Source organism: Cariama cristata, unplaced genomic scaffold (assembly GCF_000690535.1).
Source record: "Cariama cristata isolate BGI_N322 unplaced genomic scaffold, ASM69053v1 scaffold16017, whole genome shotgun sequence".
NCBI lineage: Eukaryota > Metazoa > Chordata > Aves > Cariamiformes > Cariamidae > Cariama > Cariama cristata.
In genome coordinates, this window is record NW_009627251.1 from 52,980 (window position 1) to 68,150 (window position 15,171).

General features: G+C 40.9%; 1 protein-coding gene across 1 annotated transcript in view; it reads left to right on the top strand.

The window, feature by feature from the left end:
* RERG (RAS-like, estrogen-regulated, growth inhibitor) overlaps positions 1–13,931 on the top strand; it is a gene marked incomplete at its 5' end in the record, with an annotated part of 15,975 nt that extends 2,044 nt beyond the window's left edge. Inside the window, 3 exons of the mRNA XM_009704379.1 lie at positions 12,524–12,597; positions 13,313–13,744; positions 13,785–13,931. Coding sequence (XP_009702681.1) covers positions 12,524–12,597; positions 13,313–13,720 — 482 coding nt within the window. The remainder of the gene's footprint in view (positions 1–12,523; positions 12,598–13,312; positions 13,745–13,784) is intronic.
* Positions 13,932–15,171: the final 1,240 nt, after the last annotated feature.

The window sequence follows — 15,171 nt, forward strand, 5'->3', positions numbered from 1 at the left end:
CCTGAAATTCTAACCACTATTCAGGCCTTGAGAGATCAATCAGAAAGGGACTGTACCTTCAAAAGCTTTCAGAAACAGTGCTTGAAAGGATACACTTCTGTCTTTATCATGATCATCCTGTGGTGATTTGGTGTCCACTTACCTGTAAACATCACCAAGCTGAATTTACTGAGAATTTTTAGCAGAATAGATTAACAACTTCTTAGCAGTCATGGACTGGCAGTTGGGTGGAAAAAAGGATATCTACATATTCCACCAATATAAAAAGTTTAAGTTGTGTCAGTGAGACCCATTTGCCCTACAGGAAGAATAAGCAGCTTTGTCAAATAATTTTGGAAGGGCAGAAGTAAAACAGATGCAATCTAGCTACTAAGCAACAGGAGGTTTTGCTGAAAATCACCGGGGCTGACACAAAAATGTCATCTTTATAGTTTATTTCTTATATCAAGTTTCAACCACCTATTAGCCTTCTGATGCAAGGAATCCCCAGATAACTCCTGCTTTTAGGAAAGCTTCCACCAAGCTGTACAAGGCCTGATGGAAATTCAGCGTTATCCTAAATTAAGCATCAGGGTAAAAAAACCTTTTCCTCTTAATTCAAGGGTGGCACATTTTAACTGGAAAGGAAAAAACACACCTTATAAATAGTCCTTACTACTCTAACCTGCCAGAAGAAGATGAAGGACTGTATTCTTAGCAGCATCTGGATATACTGCTGTATCTCCAGGAGCCAAATTACAAACCATAAAATAACATTTTCTGGTGGGAGGAGCATCACTGAATCTTGTGAACTTCAGCAGCAACCCCGTGTGCCAAAGTCAGGGCTTTGCAGCTCTGTCACTTCTGTGCATGATGTTGGATCTGTGCAAGCATCAGTAGGACAGCTGCAACTTTGCAAAAGTACATATCACTGTATTTTTTATTTTACTATTCTCAGCCGATGATAACGACTGCAGCAAAGGTCATTTTCTGAGGAATGTTAACTGTCAACCTTGACTTCATCATTCATGTTTAAGTTGCCAGTCACTGTCACCATCTTGGCATGGTTTTTTTGTTTGTTCACTTTTTTAAAAGTTGCCAAATCTCTCGAACTAGGTGGTTACCTGGCATTGTCAAGGAGAATGAGTTTCCACTTTCAATTTTTATTTATAATAAATCACACAACTACCTCACATGTGCAACAGAATTAGAAGGTCCAATGAAAGAGCTCTATGTAGAAATGGGCTGGAACTGCATATTTGAAAAGATACATATGGTTGTTTTCTAAAATATTAAATATATGAATTCAGGATTAAACTTAGTCGTCTTTAGCTCATTAAATATGTACTGAGAAAGGGGATTGGGTTACCACATGGATTTCACCAAAATTCGTTGAAGTTTACATGTTTTTAAATAGAACACAACTTGCAAATTAATAAGCAAGTTCAGTGTGATGTTAGAAGGCTTGAAAACACTTGGCCTGGTTAGGGGACCACTTAAGCCACAACCTAAAAGCACTTCACAAACATAAGCAACGCATCTGCAGTTGGATTTAATACAGAACTGGAAATTTGTGCTATATTTCAGTTTGGCTCTATTAAGAGATTCATAGAAGAAGCATGAAAACAAGCATTCCGACCTGTCATTTCAGCAGCGCTTGCCAGGAACGGGGTGGCAGCAGGCTGACAATTTGCCTGCCACAGAGGCAGCTTGGCTGGGACAGAGTTCGCAGCCTGCAAGCAGCCACCCTTGCAGCAGCACCGCTGCAGAGGGTCCTCACGGGGCTCGACCACCTCACCGCTGCCACAAACCCATTTGTGTATAAATGCATAACACTGACCAGCCAGCATCGTCTCAGGGATGGACCTACTCTATTGGGACGAGTGTCAAGGTGGAGGTGCAAAGACCTTTATTTGGCCACTTACCCTCTGTGGGTTAACTCAGCCTGAATGCAGGACTCCCGTGGAATTTAGTGACCCAGGGCTTCACACCATGATTTTCAAGGCTCTCCTCAGTACCAGTAAATAGGAATAACAGTCTGGTTCTCAGCAATCTCCCTCACAATCTAGTGGCAGTGCCCAGAATTTAGGATCCCTTCACCTGACCTTAAAGATGGAGATATATCGTGGTTTGCCACCAAGCAAGTGATATTTAATTGATTTTACAATCAGAGATGCTGAATCAGAGTAAATCATCAAGGGAACTGGTAACTTTATTTTTTCCTGGGGGCAAAAAAGTAGCAGGAAGCCCAAAGAGTCATCACAGCAGTAGACAGACAGCACTGATGGCCCACAGAATACGTCATGGGTAACAGCAAATTCCCTGCCTCCATAAGCCATGACACGCAGGGAGAATGTCCTGAATCAAATGATGAAAGAAGAAAATCCATCATAACTATGGCTAAGTGGGTGCTTTTTAAAATAAGTTTTGCAGTATTTCCCTGAGAACACATTTGTCATTGTACCATAATCAGGCCAATTTGCTTATTTAGAAACAGAGCTGGGATGTCCAAGGTTTAAAAACAGAGGGGATTATGAACTGGGTTGTGTCATTTGTTCTGAATTAGCATTTTTATGTACAGTTGGGAGAGTCAGGTGATTTCTGAGGCGCAGGGACTTAAAACATCCATTTTTGCCATATAGGGAAAAAACCAAACAAGCAGATAAAACCCCAAGCAAGTGGAGGAGACAGGTTCCCCGGTTCTTTGCTTCATTCTGTCACTGACTTGTTGCCCGCAGTCTCTCCGCCTCTACTTCTTACCTATAAAATCCTTCTTCTCATAGAAGGGTTGTAAATCCTTTAAGTAACTGCTACTCACAGTTATGACTCACATATCAAACGTGCACAGAAACACCAACATTTCTCCAAAGAATGAATTTTAAACAAAAGTCTACTTATATAATAACAGCAACCAAGAAGATAATATTTTTGTTGACCTTTCTAAAAGTCATTTGGCTTTCTCACACTATCCTTAGATGTCTTTCTCTAGCAGTTCACATATTTCATACAACTTTGCTAATCCTCTGAAAGAAAAACTCTCTCTGAGCAGATAATTAGCAGAACAGTGCATGACAGACTGGCCCATCTGTGAAGGCAAAGAGACAGAAAGCATAGGAGTTTATTTAGTTTGAATGGGATAGAGAAAAGACTATTCATTACTTTGAAGGAGCAGAGGTAACCATAAAGAAACATGAGTCTTGAGAAAAATTACAATTTTGTTAGGACTGCTAGATTAATAGTGACATTTTTAAAGAGTATTTCTTCCAACTGTGCTGCAATTTCTTTAAGTCACTCAGGTTTTTCTTCACTCTTTTTCTACTGGGAAGGGGAAAAAAAAAAATGAGTTGATGTTTCTATAAAGTCCTACCTAATGCAACATACAGACAGCCCACAAGACACCGCCAAACACGGGCAAAATGTGTAGGTATCAGTAAAGCAGCAAAGGTAGGAGATAAGGTGGTACAAATTGCTGTCCCACTAGCTTGGTTATGAAAGGCCCATAATAGAACTGTTCTTCTCCAGCATAACATAAAACAGCCAAAGGACTGCAGAAATGTACACTAGGTAAACACGTGCTTGAGGGAGGGAGACAGATACCTCTGTTGGTGCCCTGAATTATCTCACAGCAGACAACTTCACGTCCTGTAGACCAGCTCAAGACTTACAAATTTCACCGCTGTGGCAAGAACAGCAGAAATCACTTTGTGAAGATATTGTTTACATTGGCAAGAAGGCTTTTCCAATTGCAAAGCTTGTTGCAAGGAAGATTATTTTTACATTAGAAGGGTAGTTTTGCCTGTATAACCACATCTGTAGCTGGGGGTTCTGTTAGGAAAATGGTATCATTCAGGGACCACAAGGGAAGTTTGCAGATACCATACATAATGTAATTAACATTACAACACAAGCAAACATTGCTAGCCCAAGTTTCTTTTCTGCACCTGATAAATACAGATCTGTACAAACAACACAAACAACGGAGCACAGTGGGAATATATCCAAACTAGCTTCCATCAAAGTGGTTGATAATTAGAAACATCTTAGCAGCAGAAGCCAAGACCTCACTAAGAATAATTTACTCTAGCAAGAGAAGATGCAAGAACGACCTTTCTGGGCTAATTTTGTGCCAATGCAGCCGTGAAAAAGAGCTCAGATCCTCAGGTCCAAACACAGTTCTCAAGGACTGTGTTTGTTCTCTGGTTTATTGTATGGACAGTTGGATTACCATCTGAATACAAACTCTTCATCCCCAGGATTGCTTTCCCTGCTTCAGATCACAAGTTGAAGAAAAACGTGTCTTTGTATATTGCAGTTTTCTTGACTTGTGGCTCACTCAGCAAGTTTGTCTTAACACTGCTGAAAGTTTACTGCCTGCCTCTACCATAAAAATACTAACTCCTAGCAGTGCAATTGAGAGAGATACTGCCCAGACAGCAAACAGAACTTAACAAAGGGACCCATACTAAAATAAGTGTTAATAAGTCATTAACTGATGGTCCCTTCAACCCTAGGGTGCAAAGGTTGACAGACCAGCAGCCCCAAGAGGAAGGCAGCCTGGGGAATCCTCCCCTCCCAGCCCTCGCTTCCTCCCGCTGCACAACAGGATATTGCAGTCTACACAGTGCTATAGACCAGATCATCAACACGCTCATGATTAAAAATAACCATTTTCCATAGCAAGCAAAAGAGGAGAGAGTTCTGCCATCATCCTGCAGAACTTTGCCTTCTGCATATTTCATCTGAACACTCATGTTGACAACTACAGCTTACCCAAGCACAAGCTAGGAATAACATATGTGGTCCAATATGGGCTTTCAGCCAAAGTGAGACGTAATGGTAACCAACCGTTTGGGGCTAGGAGGAATGGCTGCCAACCTGTGCTTCAGGAAGTACCATGACAAATGTGTCAACGCTTAATAAATTGCTGGGAAACAGCCTTATTTTCAAGTCAGGCTCTAGTTATTAGCATCTTCAATTTTTGTTAACAAAATTACTCATTCCTTCTGCCTCAGTCCTCAGTAGTCCAGATTGTGCCTTCCTAGGTATCTTCGTGGGCTTCTATTTTTCCCCCACTTCAAAACAGTAGAAACATTACTTAACTTGATGTGCATTTAATACATTATATCATTTTTACAATACTCCTCAGCAGTAGGAATTTATACTACCATATTATGGCAATGAGTCGTGAAAGTATTCCTGATTTCTCTGAGGTGATTGTAAGGAAATGGACTGGTATGGCCAAGAGCACTTTAAACCCCTGACACTGGCTTCTAAAATGCTCAAAGACTTGAAAAGATGAAACTGTAATTGAGAGCAGCAGCAGAAGATGCTTAAAATAACATGGGAAGCTGTTATCTGAAAATGTGGTTCATCTTCTTTCATATGAGTCTCAAGATGAAGATATTCCTGATGCCAGTAATAAAAATATTGCTTTTTTACAGTAGCTCAACAGATAGCAAAAAACAGGAATGGCAGTGGCTGTTCTTGCTGTAGCTACAGCTGCAAAGTATTTTGCCCCTACTTTTCTTGCTCATCATATCCTGAAATGTTCTCCAGATGAGCAGAAGTTTCCAGTGCTTGCTTTTGCACCTTCAGGAGGGCAGGCTTTTGTTTTGCTTCTTTTAGGTGTGAGAAAAGTCTCACTAGTTAGTTTTCATTTATATTGGCAGAAATAAGGTGAAACTCACATTTTCGCTAACAAAGACTTCTTGCCACAATCAAATAAAAAAGTGTTGCAAAATATGGTTTATTTAGACTTAAACTTGTAATGGGCATAATTCCTACCAGGAACTAATGACTCTGCTTAGGTGTTGGTGGGAAAGTTAAATCAGAAAATTAAAAAAAAAAAACAGTTAAAGCCTTGAAGCTTACTCCCTACTAGTTAGCACTGCTACGGCTTTGTTGGTTTTGCTTTAGCATGCCTTAGTCAATTCAGTTCCCAGATACCTGTACACATTTTCCCTGCCTATCTCAGTAAAAGCTGGATGAGGACAGAACATATATGAAAGGAAGGGTAACACCACTCCTTTTCTCCTCAAAAGAAACTCAGTCTTCACATGCAGGAGAAAAATAATATGCAGCAAAAGCTAACAAACAGATGTACTTCCCAGTATTTTTAGAGGTATCTTCAAGAAAACTGTATTCTCAGATTTCTATTTGGAGGCCAAAATGTTATTTATTGAAAATATCAATGCATTGAGAAAAAAAAAATGTTTTTCTGTAGACTAGTTTTATGCCTCCCACATGTTCTACCTAAAAAGCAAATTCTGGGAATGCAACAGATCCTTTCATAACAAGATGAGAACTTCATAGTCTAGTGGGGTTATGCACATACTAGCCATCTATTAGCTTCGCACTTTATTAAAATAAATAGAAAAACATGATTAAAGCCAAACTCCTCACTAAGCAGCAGACCCAATGAAGTCTCATTTCTTCAGAATTTGTTCTCCATATTTCACACTGCAGTAGCTGGCTTTTTTCGCCTGTGCTCCTGTGCTCCACAGATCATGCTTTGTACTCCATGAGTCCCCACAGTACCTGAAGCGTCTTCTGAGGTCACCTACTAATAGTCTTTGCCCAGCAGGCACAAGCCTGCTGATTGCCCAGAGCATATGCTGGCTCTTCTGCCCTGTGCCTCTTTAGGGGCATTAACAGGATGTCTAGCCTCTGTCCTGCCTGGACAGATATATAGGACAGGACAAATATTTAAGAGCTTTGTCTTGGACTGAAAACTGCAACTAAAAGCCGCTCAGCAAGCTAAGACACACTCGCTGCCTGCAGTGCCTCCTACATGACTTTTTTGTGCTCAGGTTGAATCTGACTAGTTTGGGGATACATGCTGTACCGCAGTCACAACTCTGATTACAGCAAATGTAGCCTTATAGAAGGCAGCCAAAAGAGCCAAAAATGAAGTTAGAAAAGAAACTCTTTTAAACAGCACCATATCAATTCAAAAAGCAGCATTCACAATGGCAGACTGCATGTGAATCTGGCTAGAGTCCCCAGAGTTGAATTAAATATCACTGCAAACAAATACCTTCTTTCATACACATTTTGGTTTAAATTTGTAGCTTGACATGGATGTTCATGTAGTATGACAGTTGTACATATAAAGCACATCACAGGTACCGTACAACCTCCTGGAACTTTTCCTTGTGTTTTTCCTGACTCTTGGGGTTACACATGCAGAACCACTTACAACACTGAAGAGTCCAAGTGCAATTATCAGAGCTGTCAGAGTCACAGAGTTTCCTTTCAGTAACTTTCTTTTTACTACTTTTTCTTCTTTTACACATCATAATAATGATTGCAATAACAATGAATGGCATATCATTTGATGCTATTGATAAATAACCCAACTATGCTTATTTTCAGGTCTGTAGTATCAGTTAATAAAGAGAAACGTGGGGATACACTGCACTAGCATTAGAAATAGGTTCTAAATACAATGGCAGTCTGTGCTTACTCTAAAACCACCAATGGTTGCAAAATAAAAACACTCTGGTAAGGTAAATAATCAATGGAGTAAGCAACAGCCAGATGCAAGCAAGAAAAATACATTCAGCCAAGTTTTCAGAAGAGCTGGGGTGGGGGAAGGAAGAAAGCAGGAGAGACTTTCTGAGTCAGGAGGGTACATTCAACTTACAGGGGCTTTCTAAAAGGTGAAGAGTCCCTGAAGCAGCAAGGAAGTGTAGAGGGGGACAGGTTTCACAAAGGCAGGCTCAAGGAAGGCTCTGGAAAACATAGCAATAGCACTAAGGTTAGTAATGGAGGTAAATTTTTTTCCCAATGGGCTGTCAAAGTCACTGTTCTCAAATGTGATAGGTGCCATCCTGATGGATGTCAAAGACTGCAGAAGTCTAAATGAGCAGGGAGTTTGTTTTAAAAAAATAAAGCCAAACCAAACAACAGGAACCTTTATTATGTAATCAGAAATAATTATGGGAAATTTTAGTCTTTTAAATATACTGCTGCATTGCCATCCAACAAGACTTTAACCACAACTTAGAAGTTTATGGCTATTAGCTGAAGTTTTTAGTCTGGAAACTCAGCTATAATTATTACACAAAAGCTCTTTCTCTAGGTCTCTTGCAGTTCTCAGATCCTACTGGCTGAAAGCCACCATGAGACCAAAGTTTCTTAGAGCATTTTTATATATCCTTGTTTTATTAACCTTTCTTGACAAAAATGAACTAAGAGTGTGAATGGAAACAGAGTTTGTGTCCCTCTGTACTTAAAAGCAAACAAAAGAGACCAGGCTATTCCTTAAATTTACATGTAAAATTGTGATGCCATTGCTCCATCTCAGATGATTTACCTACTCCTATTACAAGCAATAAACCCTTCCAGTGCAAGTATTTCCTTCCAGAACTGTAACATACCCCTGATATATATTCCCTGTTCAAAATAAACAAGTACTGAAAACAGCTTTTTACATCACTGTAAATATAAACCAAGAACTAGCAATTACTCCTCAGATAATGGTTTTTCCTCTAGAAAATATAATCTTCTGGAACAGACATATTCAATAGATCAGGATAGTCCTGGACAAATAGGTTTGATAAATGACCAGCTAAGTCTTTTAGGCCAAAACTTGATTAAATATATCACAATAAGCATCACACAAGGATCTGATGTGGTCAAGCTGTGACTGTATGTCATATACATGGACAGTCTATGGATCATGGGCTTCAAAGTTCTCTCTATATAAGTTTAGTAGGTTTTTTCCTGTATTTTTTAAGAAAATCATATTGTTCAGAAGAATAGGGAGATTCGTAATACACTTATCACAGAATCGATTTGATTGGAAGAGACCTCTGGGATCATCAAGTCCAACCTTTGCCCTAACACCACCCTGTCTACTAGACCATGGCACTGTGTGCCACATCCAGTTTTTTCTTAAAGACCTCCAGGGATGGTGACTCCACCACCTCCCTGGGCACCCCATTCCAGTGCTTAACGACCCTTTCTGTGAAGAAATGCCTCCTCATTTCTAGCCTGAACTTCCCCTGGTACAGTTTCAGACTATGACCTCTTGTCCCATCACTGGTTACTTGGGAGAAGAGGCCGAACCCCACCTCATTACACCCTCCTTTCAGGTAGTTGTAGAGAGCGATCAGGTCTCCCCTCAGCCTCCTCTTCTCCAGGCTAAGCACCCCCAGCTCCCTCAGCTGCTCCCCATGGGACTTGTGCTCCAGGCCCTTCACCACCTTCGTTGCCCTTCTCTGGACTTACTCCAGCACCTCAAGGTCTCTATCAACACAGAAAGCCCCAGGAGAGGTGTTTCCCCCCCCCAAAAAAAAAAAAAAAAATAGTTATTTCCATAATTATTCAGCAGCTGTGGCAATTTGAAAATTTTATCCAGTTCCTATTAATGAATTATTGTGGTAATATATAGAGACTTAAAAACAAACCAACTGCTTCCGCTTTCTAACATGTTTCTCAGGTCTTTTGACAGCCCTAAATGTTTCTGGAATGAACTTAAATTTTTCAAATGATAGGACTGTGAGAACAAAGAATGCTTTGCACAGCAAGAATGCTGGGGGGTTGCAGCTTTATAACCAACTGGGACCCTGAAATCTGGCAGCAGCTTTCAAAGCCATGCTCATCAGCACCTTTGATCTTGTTATTGGGAATATGACTAGAAACATAGCGCACCCCAAACCAACAAGAATGGGTCAGATATACTTACTTATATTGAAGCAGAGCAAACCATCAAATATGACTGTTCGCTCAGTGCTTGCAGCATCAGGCACACCACGGTTCCATCAGCAGCTGCAGCTCCGTAACTCAGCGGCTAGCAGTTTTGACACCGAGTCTATCAAGAGCAAAACACAGCTCTGAGGTTTCTTCTCTTCATTCTATGATGTTTTAGCTATATAGCTATACGTATATTATATAGGCATCACCTAGTAGAAATTACAATTTGAAGATCAGAAAGTTGCCTATAGTAATCTTAGGAGCCACTGGTACAGTGTTACACTTTGCTCTTTCTACTTGACCATGACGATGCAAGCATAAGACATTTACAGCCTGGATTCATCGGACCAATTTTAGACTTCTAAGTGCTTTTGAAGTGTGATTTATCACAGGATAGAGATCAGACAAGCTATATTCAGCACCTACTTTACTTCATCAACTCTAATAGGAGTCAAGGGTGCTTAGCTGAAACAGACACCTACATTGTTGATTGTTTCAGTTATGGATCCAGCAGGTATCTCAAGTCATCTAATTTCTCTCTAGCTGCATGTCTCAAAAAAAAAAAAAGTGCCACACAGAAAGTGATATTAATAAATCCCAAAGAAAGGCAATGCATTCGTGAAGTACCATGGGATCAGACTGGAAATCACAACTTCAGGGCTTGTAACTTAGAAGACAATCAGATTCTTCAGATATTTGTGTTCCCTTGAAGGAGAAGCCATGTCTGTGATTACACCAAAAAATGCTTTAAACATCCAGCTGTTTTACACTTCTCATTAAAATTCACCTGGCTACCACACATTCCGTAGCACAGGAACAGACACACATTTGCTGATTTATTTACACAACTGTGACCCAAATCAGTGCTACTGATGAATCAAATTCCATCCCAGTATGAGCAGCCAAAGTGAGTTAAACTTGCAGCATAAAGTGCCACCAGTAACCTATTTCGAGGACTCAAGTATTGTTTAAGAATCATGCTGCTTTTCTGCAGCAAACACAAGTCTACTTGAGATTTATTCTCCCGTTTCGCAGGGAAGAGCCGTATGGCCTACCACACTCTGCCTCCTAGGAGGGACATTTCACAGATATGCTGCAAACTTGGTTGGATGAGCACTTTCTCAAATTGTGCAGACCCATTCTCAACAGCTACTTGTCAGGCAGGGCCAGATGGTTGAAGGCATTTAAGCATTGCAAGACCTAAACAAGTAAGGAGCTAGCATCACATTACTCACTCAGAGAACCATCTCTTTTTCACAACACTCTCCCCCAAAGAAACAAAGCATAAGTCCCCAAATTACCTTGGATGTGGAGTGCTGCACAGGGAGTCCCAAGCTAGCACTGAACATTTTAGCCACTGAAATAACTCAAAGGTACATCACTGCAGCTTCCACACCAAACTAGAGCTCCTGGCTTTTCTGCATTACCCTGGGGAATTGCTGCAGCTAGGAGAGTATACAGGAGGGACAGGTAAGACATACCACTGAGAGACTTAGATATATCTTACTCTGCTGAGTAGGTATAGTCTCAGGATCACAAGGGTAGGACTCCAACTCCTTCGATAGCCTTGCAATACTAAACAGAAGGGGTATTTACAGCCTTTTAAAAAAACTGGTCCTCATTGCCTGAAACCCTACAGCAAGTTTGCTTGCCATCTGCCTAATTAAATTGACCATTTGTCCCTATTAGAGGCAGCTGTGCCACTTAAAGCAGTTAAGGGGGCACAGAAGGGAAGTAACATTTTTGGTTTGTGAAGAGTGTTCACAGCACTGGCAGCATTGAAACATTAATGGTTATGAAGAGGTGACAGGTGACATTCTTAAGTACATAACGAGAAAAGGCATTCACCAAACATGAGCCCTTTCAGAAGTTCAAATTAAAGAAATGTATTTCCTTAAAGATATCCTTCATTCCTATTGAGGAGATTTGCACCAAATAAAAGAATTATGTCTCTGACAATGCAAAGTATTCATAGTAACTGGCCACAGTTTTACAGCATACGCATTTGCCTTTTGATGGACATCATCAGGACATCTCTGAGCTAGCAATGGTAATAAATTTGAATGTTACCACAGATAATTTTCCAAATTTTACGTCAAATGCTATCAAATTTAACTTACCAGCTCATTAAGATAAAACAAGCCCTTTTGATTAGTTGTCTGGTTCCAGAACCTGGGACACAGTAAATAGGTTCCTTTTTTTCCTGTAGCAGAGTGTGAATGTTTAATGCCCACTAGTTATCCTCATAAATCATACACAGGGAAATCACTGCTTGAGCCCTTGCTAGAAGAGGGGAATGTGATGATTTCAGCATGTTTCAAAGAGACATTCCTAAAATAGCTAACTGTTCTGTAATTTTATCACAGTATAAGGCCTGAGCTTAGTGGTTAGGTTCCCTGATCTGCAACCATACTGGTTTTGATCTTGTGAGACTTCAAGCTACGCAGTGACGGGCTGTTGAGCTGGATACTTTGAGATCAGCAGTATTGGTGTTTCAAAGGTGACAGCCTTCCCTGTGTGCAAACATGAAAAATGGGCTGCAGCCTTGCAGAGCTCTTTGCTGCAGGAAACTGTCCTTTTGTTGGATGCAAAGTACAGTGTCCACAGGCACAGCCCTTTGCAGATATAAGACATGGGAAAAAAAAAAATGGGGAGAGATAAAAGAGTCACCGTTGCAGAAAGGAGGACTTGAGTGTGCTTCAAAATGGCTGGAAGAGCTCCAACAAATAAAATTTAGTGAAGCTGTATGTCACATCGCAGGTCTTGTGCTGGGGTAGCTGTAAGGAACATACAAAAAAAAGTTACTTTCTTTTAATACGTTTCACAAAATGTGTTCTTATTTTAGAGTCTACATATCGTCACCAAGCTACCATTGATGATGAAGTGGTTTCCATGGAGATACTAGATACAGCTGGTCAGGTGCGTGGGTACATGTACTATTATCCAATACCTTAGCTCGGATAGACAGCAGGGAAGGGGATTGTGGTGGGTGGCAGCTGTGCTCCACTTTGGGGACAGAGATTTGCTTCTGAGTAGAGCCCCCCCTCCTCCACCACCACCAGCTTGCTGCTGGATCCAGCATGCTGGATATAGACCTTTCTGCAAGGGACCCTGCTTAGAGTTTTTGAACACTGGAAGAACAAACAACTCGAGGTTTACTCTGGGATTAAAATGATTTTGTTCTCATTCCTTGATTCAGGGCCAACCCAACAACACATGGTTATTATTATGCAGAAAGTCACAGTCTATTTCTACAGTCAAGTGATGAGGCTTGACAGCCTCAGTCAATGATTCCCACCAAAGTGAAGAGCAAGTTTGTCATAGTTGGTCTTCCTTCCTTTCAAAACATGGCAGGTGCTCACACTGCAAAGTCCTACGCAGTTCATGTGCTGGGTATCATTCAACAGAAACCCTCTTCCAATTGCTTGCTACCAACCTGTCTACAGGCACCTTATGGCATCTTGGTAGAGTGGATCTCCTATGCTACATGATAAAAAAGGTGATGTGTGTAACATATAAAGTAAAGCAGATGTATACAGCTCTGTAGGCTTTGTAGGATCAACATCTATTTGAGGGTCTAGTGTCTTCTTCATAAATCAAATTCCTAAGGCTGGTGTATGTCTTTTCAAAACAGGAGGACGCTATTCAGAAAGAAGGACATGTGCGATGGGGTGAAGGCTTCGTGCTGGTTTATGACATCACGGACAGAGGCAGCTTTGAGGAAGTGCTGCCACTTAAGAACTTGTTGGATGAAGTTAAAAAACCTAAAAATGTCACCCTGATCCTTGTGGGGAACAAAGCCGACTTGGATCACTCCAGACAGGTCAGCACAGAGGAAGGCGAAAAGCTGGCCACAGAACTGGCATGTGCTTTTTATGAGTGCTCTGCTTGCACAGGAGAGGGCAACATTATGGAGGCCTTCTATGAGCTGTGTCGTGAGGTACGGCGTCGAAAGATGGTCCAGGGCAAGACTCGGAGACGAAGTTCCACCACCCACGTCAAACAGGCAATTAATAAGATGCTTACTAAAATCAGCAGCTAAAAAGAGCTGTACTAAGCCAGCAAAGCATTTTAGAGCATATTAGCTTGGAGTAGGGACAAGGCAGGCAGAGCACATTTAATTGAAAATGGTCAAAGCTTTGCAATTAAAAAAAATAGAAAAGACAAACACCACCACTTTTTTGAGTAACATGGGGTCAGACTTTTTGCCTGTTTTGAAATGTATTTAGCCACACTGCTTCTGGCTAATGTGGAAAAAAAAAAAAAAAAAGAAAAAAAAAGCAAACGCCAAAGGACTAGATGATTGTGGGGATTGGCACTGGTAGAGCATCTTCTGCTTCTAGAAGGCTGACTCCAATCCCCTGCAAGTCAGTAGTGCCTAAACATCATTTCCAGCCTGCCAGCTGCTCAGTAGCCATTGGAGCGTAAGATTCAGCCCTCAGTCCATCAACAGCCATCATAGCCCGTGTTCTCAAGGACTGAATACACATACAGGCTGCTGTGTTGTACCAGAAAGTTCATCTGACACCTTTCACCAGCTCTAAGTTGGCGCATTGTGTGCTTTAACTCCAAACTGTCCTTCCTTCTTGTTATTTTTGTCAAATCTATAAGTGCTGATGTTCTTAGAAAGGTGTGCAAAAAATACAGGAAAGATCTATTTCATGGAGTGTTTAGCCAGCAAGACACACATTTCAACAGAGCAGAAGTTCAGCTGCTTTTCCAGATCCTCTGAAACTGCAGAATTTAACAAGAAATAATCAGCTGGTCCAGCGACATTTCAGCATTTCCCCCTCGAAGTGCAGTACTGTACTTGGGGAAATGGGAGTGTATGCATTGGGAAATCAAACTAAAAAGATAACCACATTACTATTGATTTAGCTATGGGTAGTTTTTAGCTTTTGTGTACATTTTTGTTTTGGTCTTATTTCAATTCAAGTAGTTCCTCCTACTCTATCTTATACTGAAGAAGAATGGAATCCATGGGAAGGCAAGTATTTAAAGTCTAAGCCCAAATGTAAATCAGATGTGAATGGCCTCTATCATATCAAAAGGCCATAATTTCCAGCTGTTTAAACTTCCAGATATTGCTTGAAGCATTCTGTGGTTTAAACCAGCACAGTTTTTTTGTGGCTCTTATCTGGCACATTGAAGTGAAAGTGCTTTTTATCAGATTTTGGTGTCTGGGATAAAAGATGTCCAGTATTTTGTTCTCCTTCCTCCTCCCTCATGCATCTCATTTAAGTCAGCTGCCAAGTTTTGCCTCCTGTGTACGTGGTTTGTTAACGGCGTGCTAGGAGATGCAAGAACCAAGACTGGAAGATTTTCATTCAGATTGTGCCAGTCTCCTCTGACTTGTGTTGCATCCCTTTAGGCAGCATGGTGTGCAGCTCAGATTGCCGTCATGTAGAACCGCAGCCAAAGGTGGGGATTACAAATCAGAATATTAGCAGTATTCTCCTTTGAGGAACAGCCCCTTGTAGCAACTACTTACAA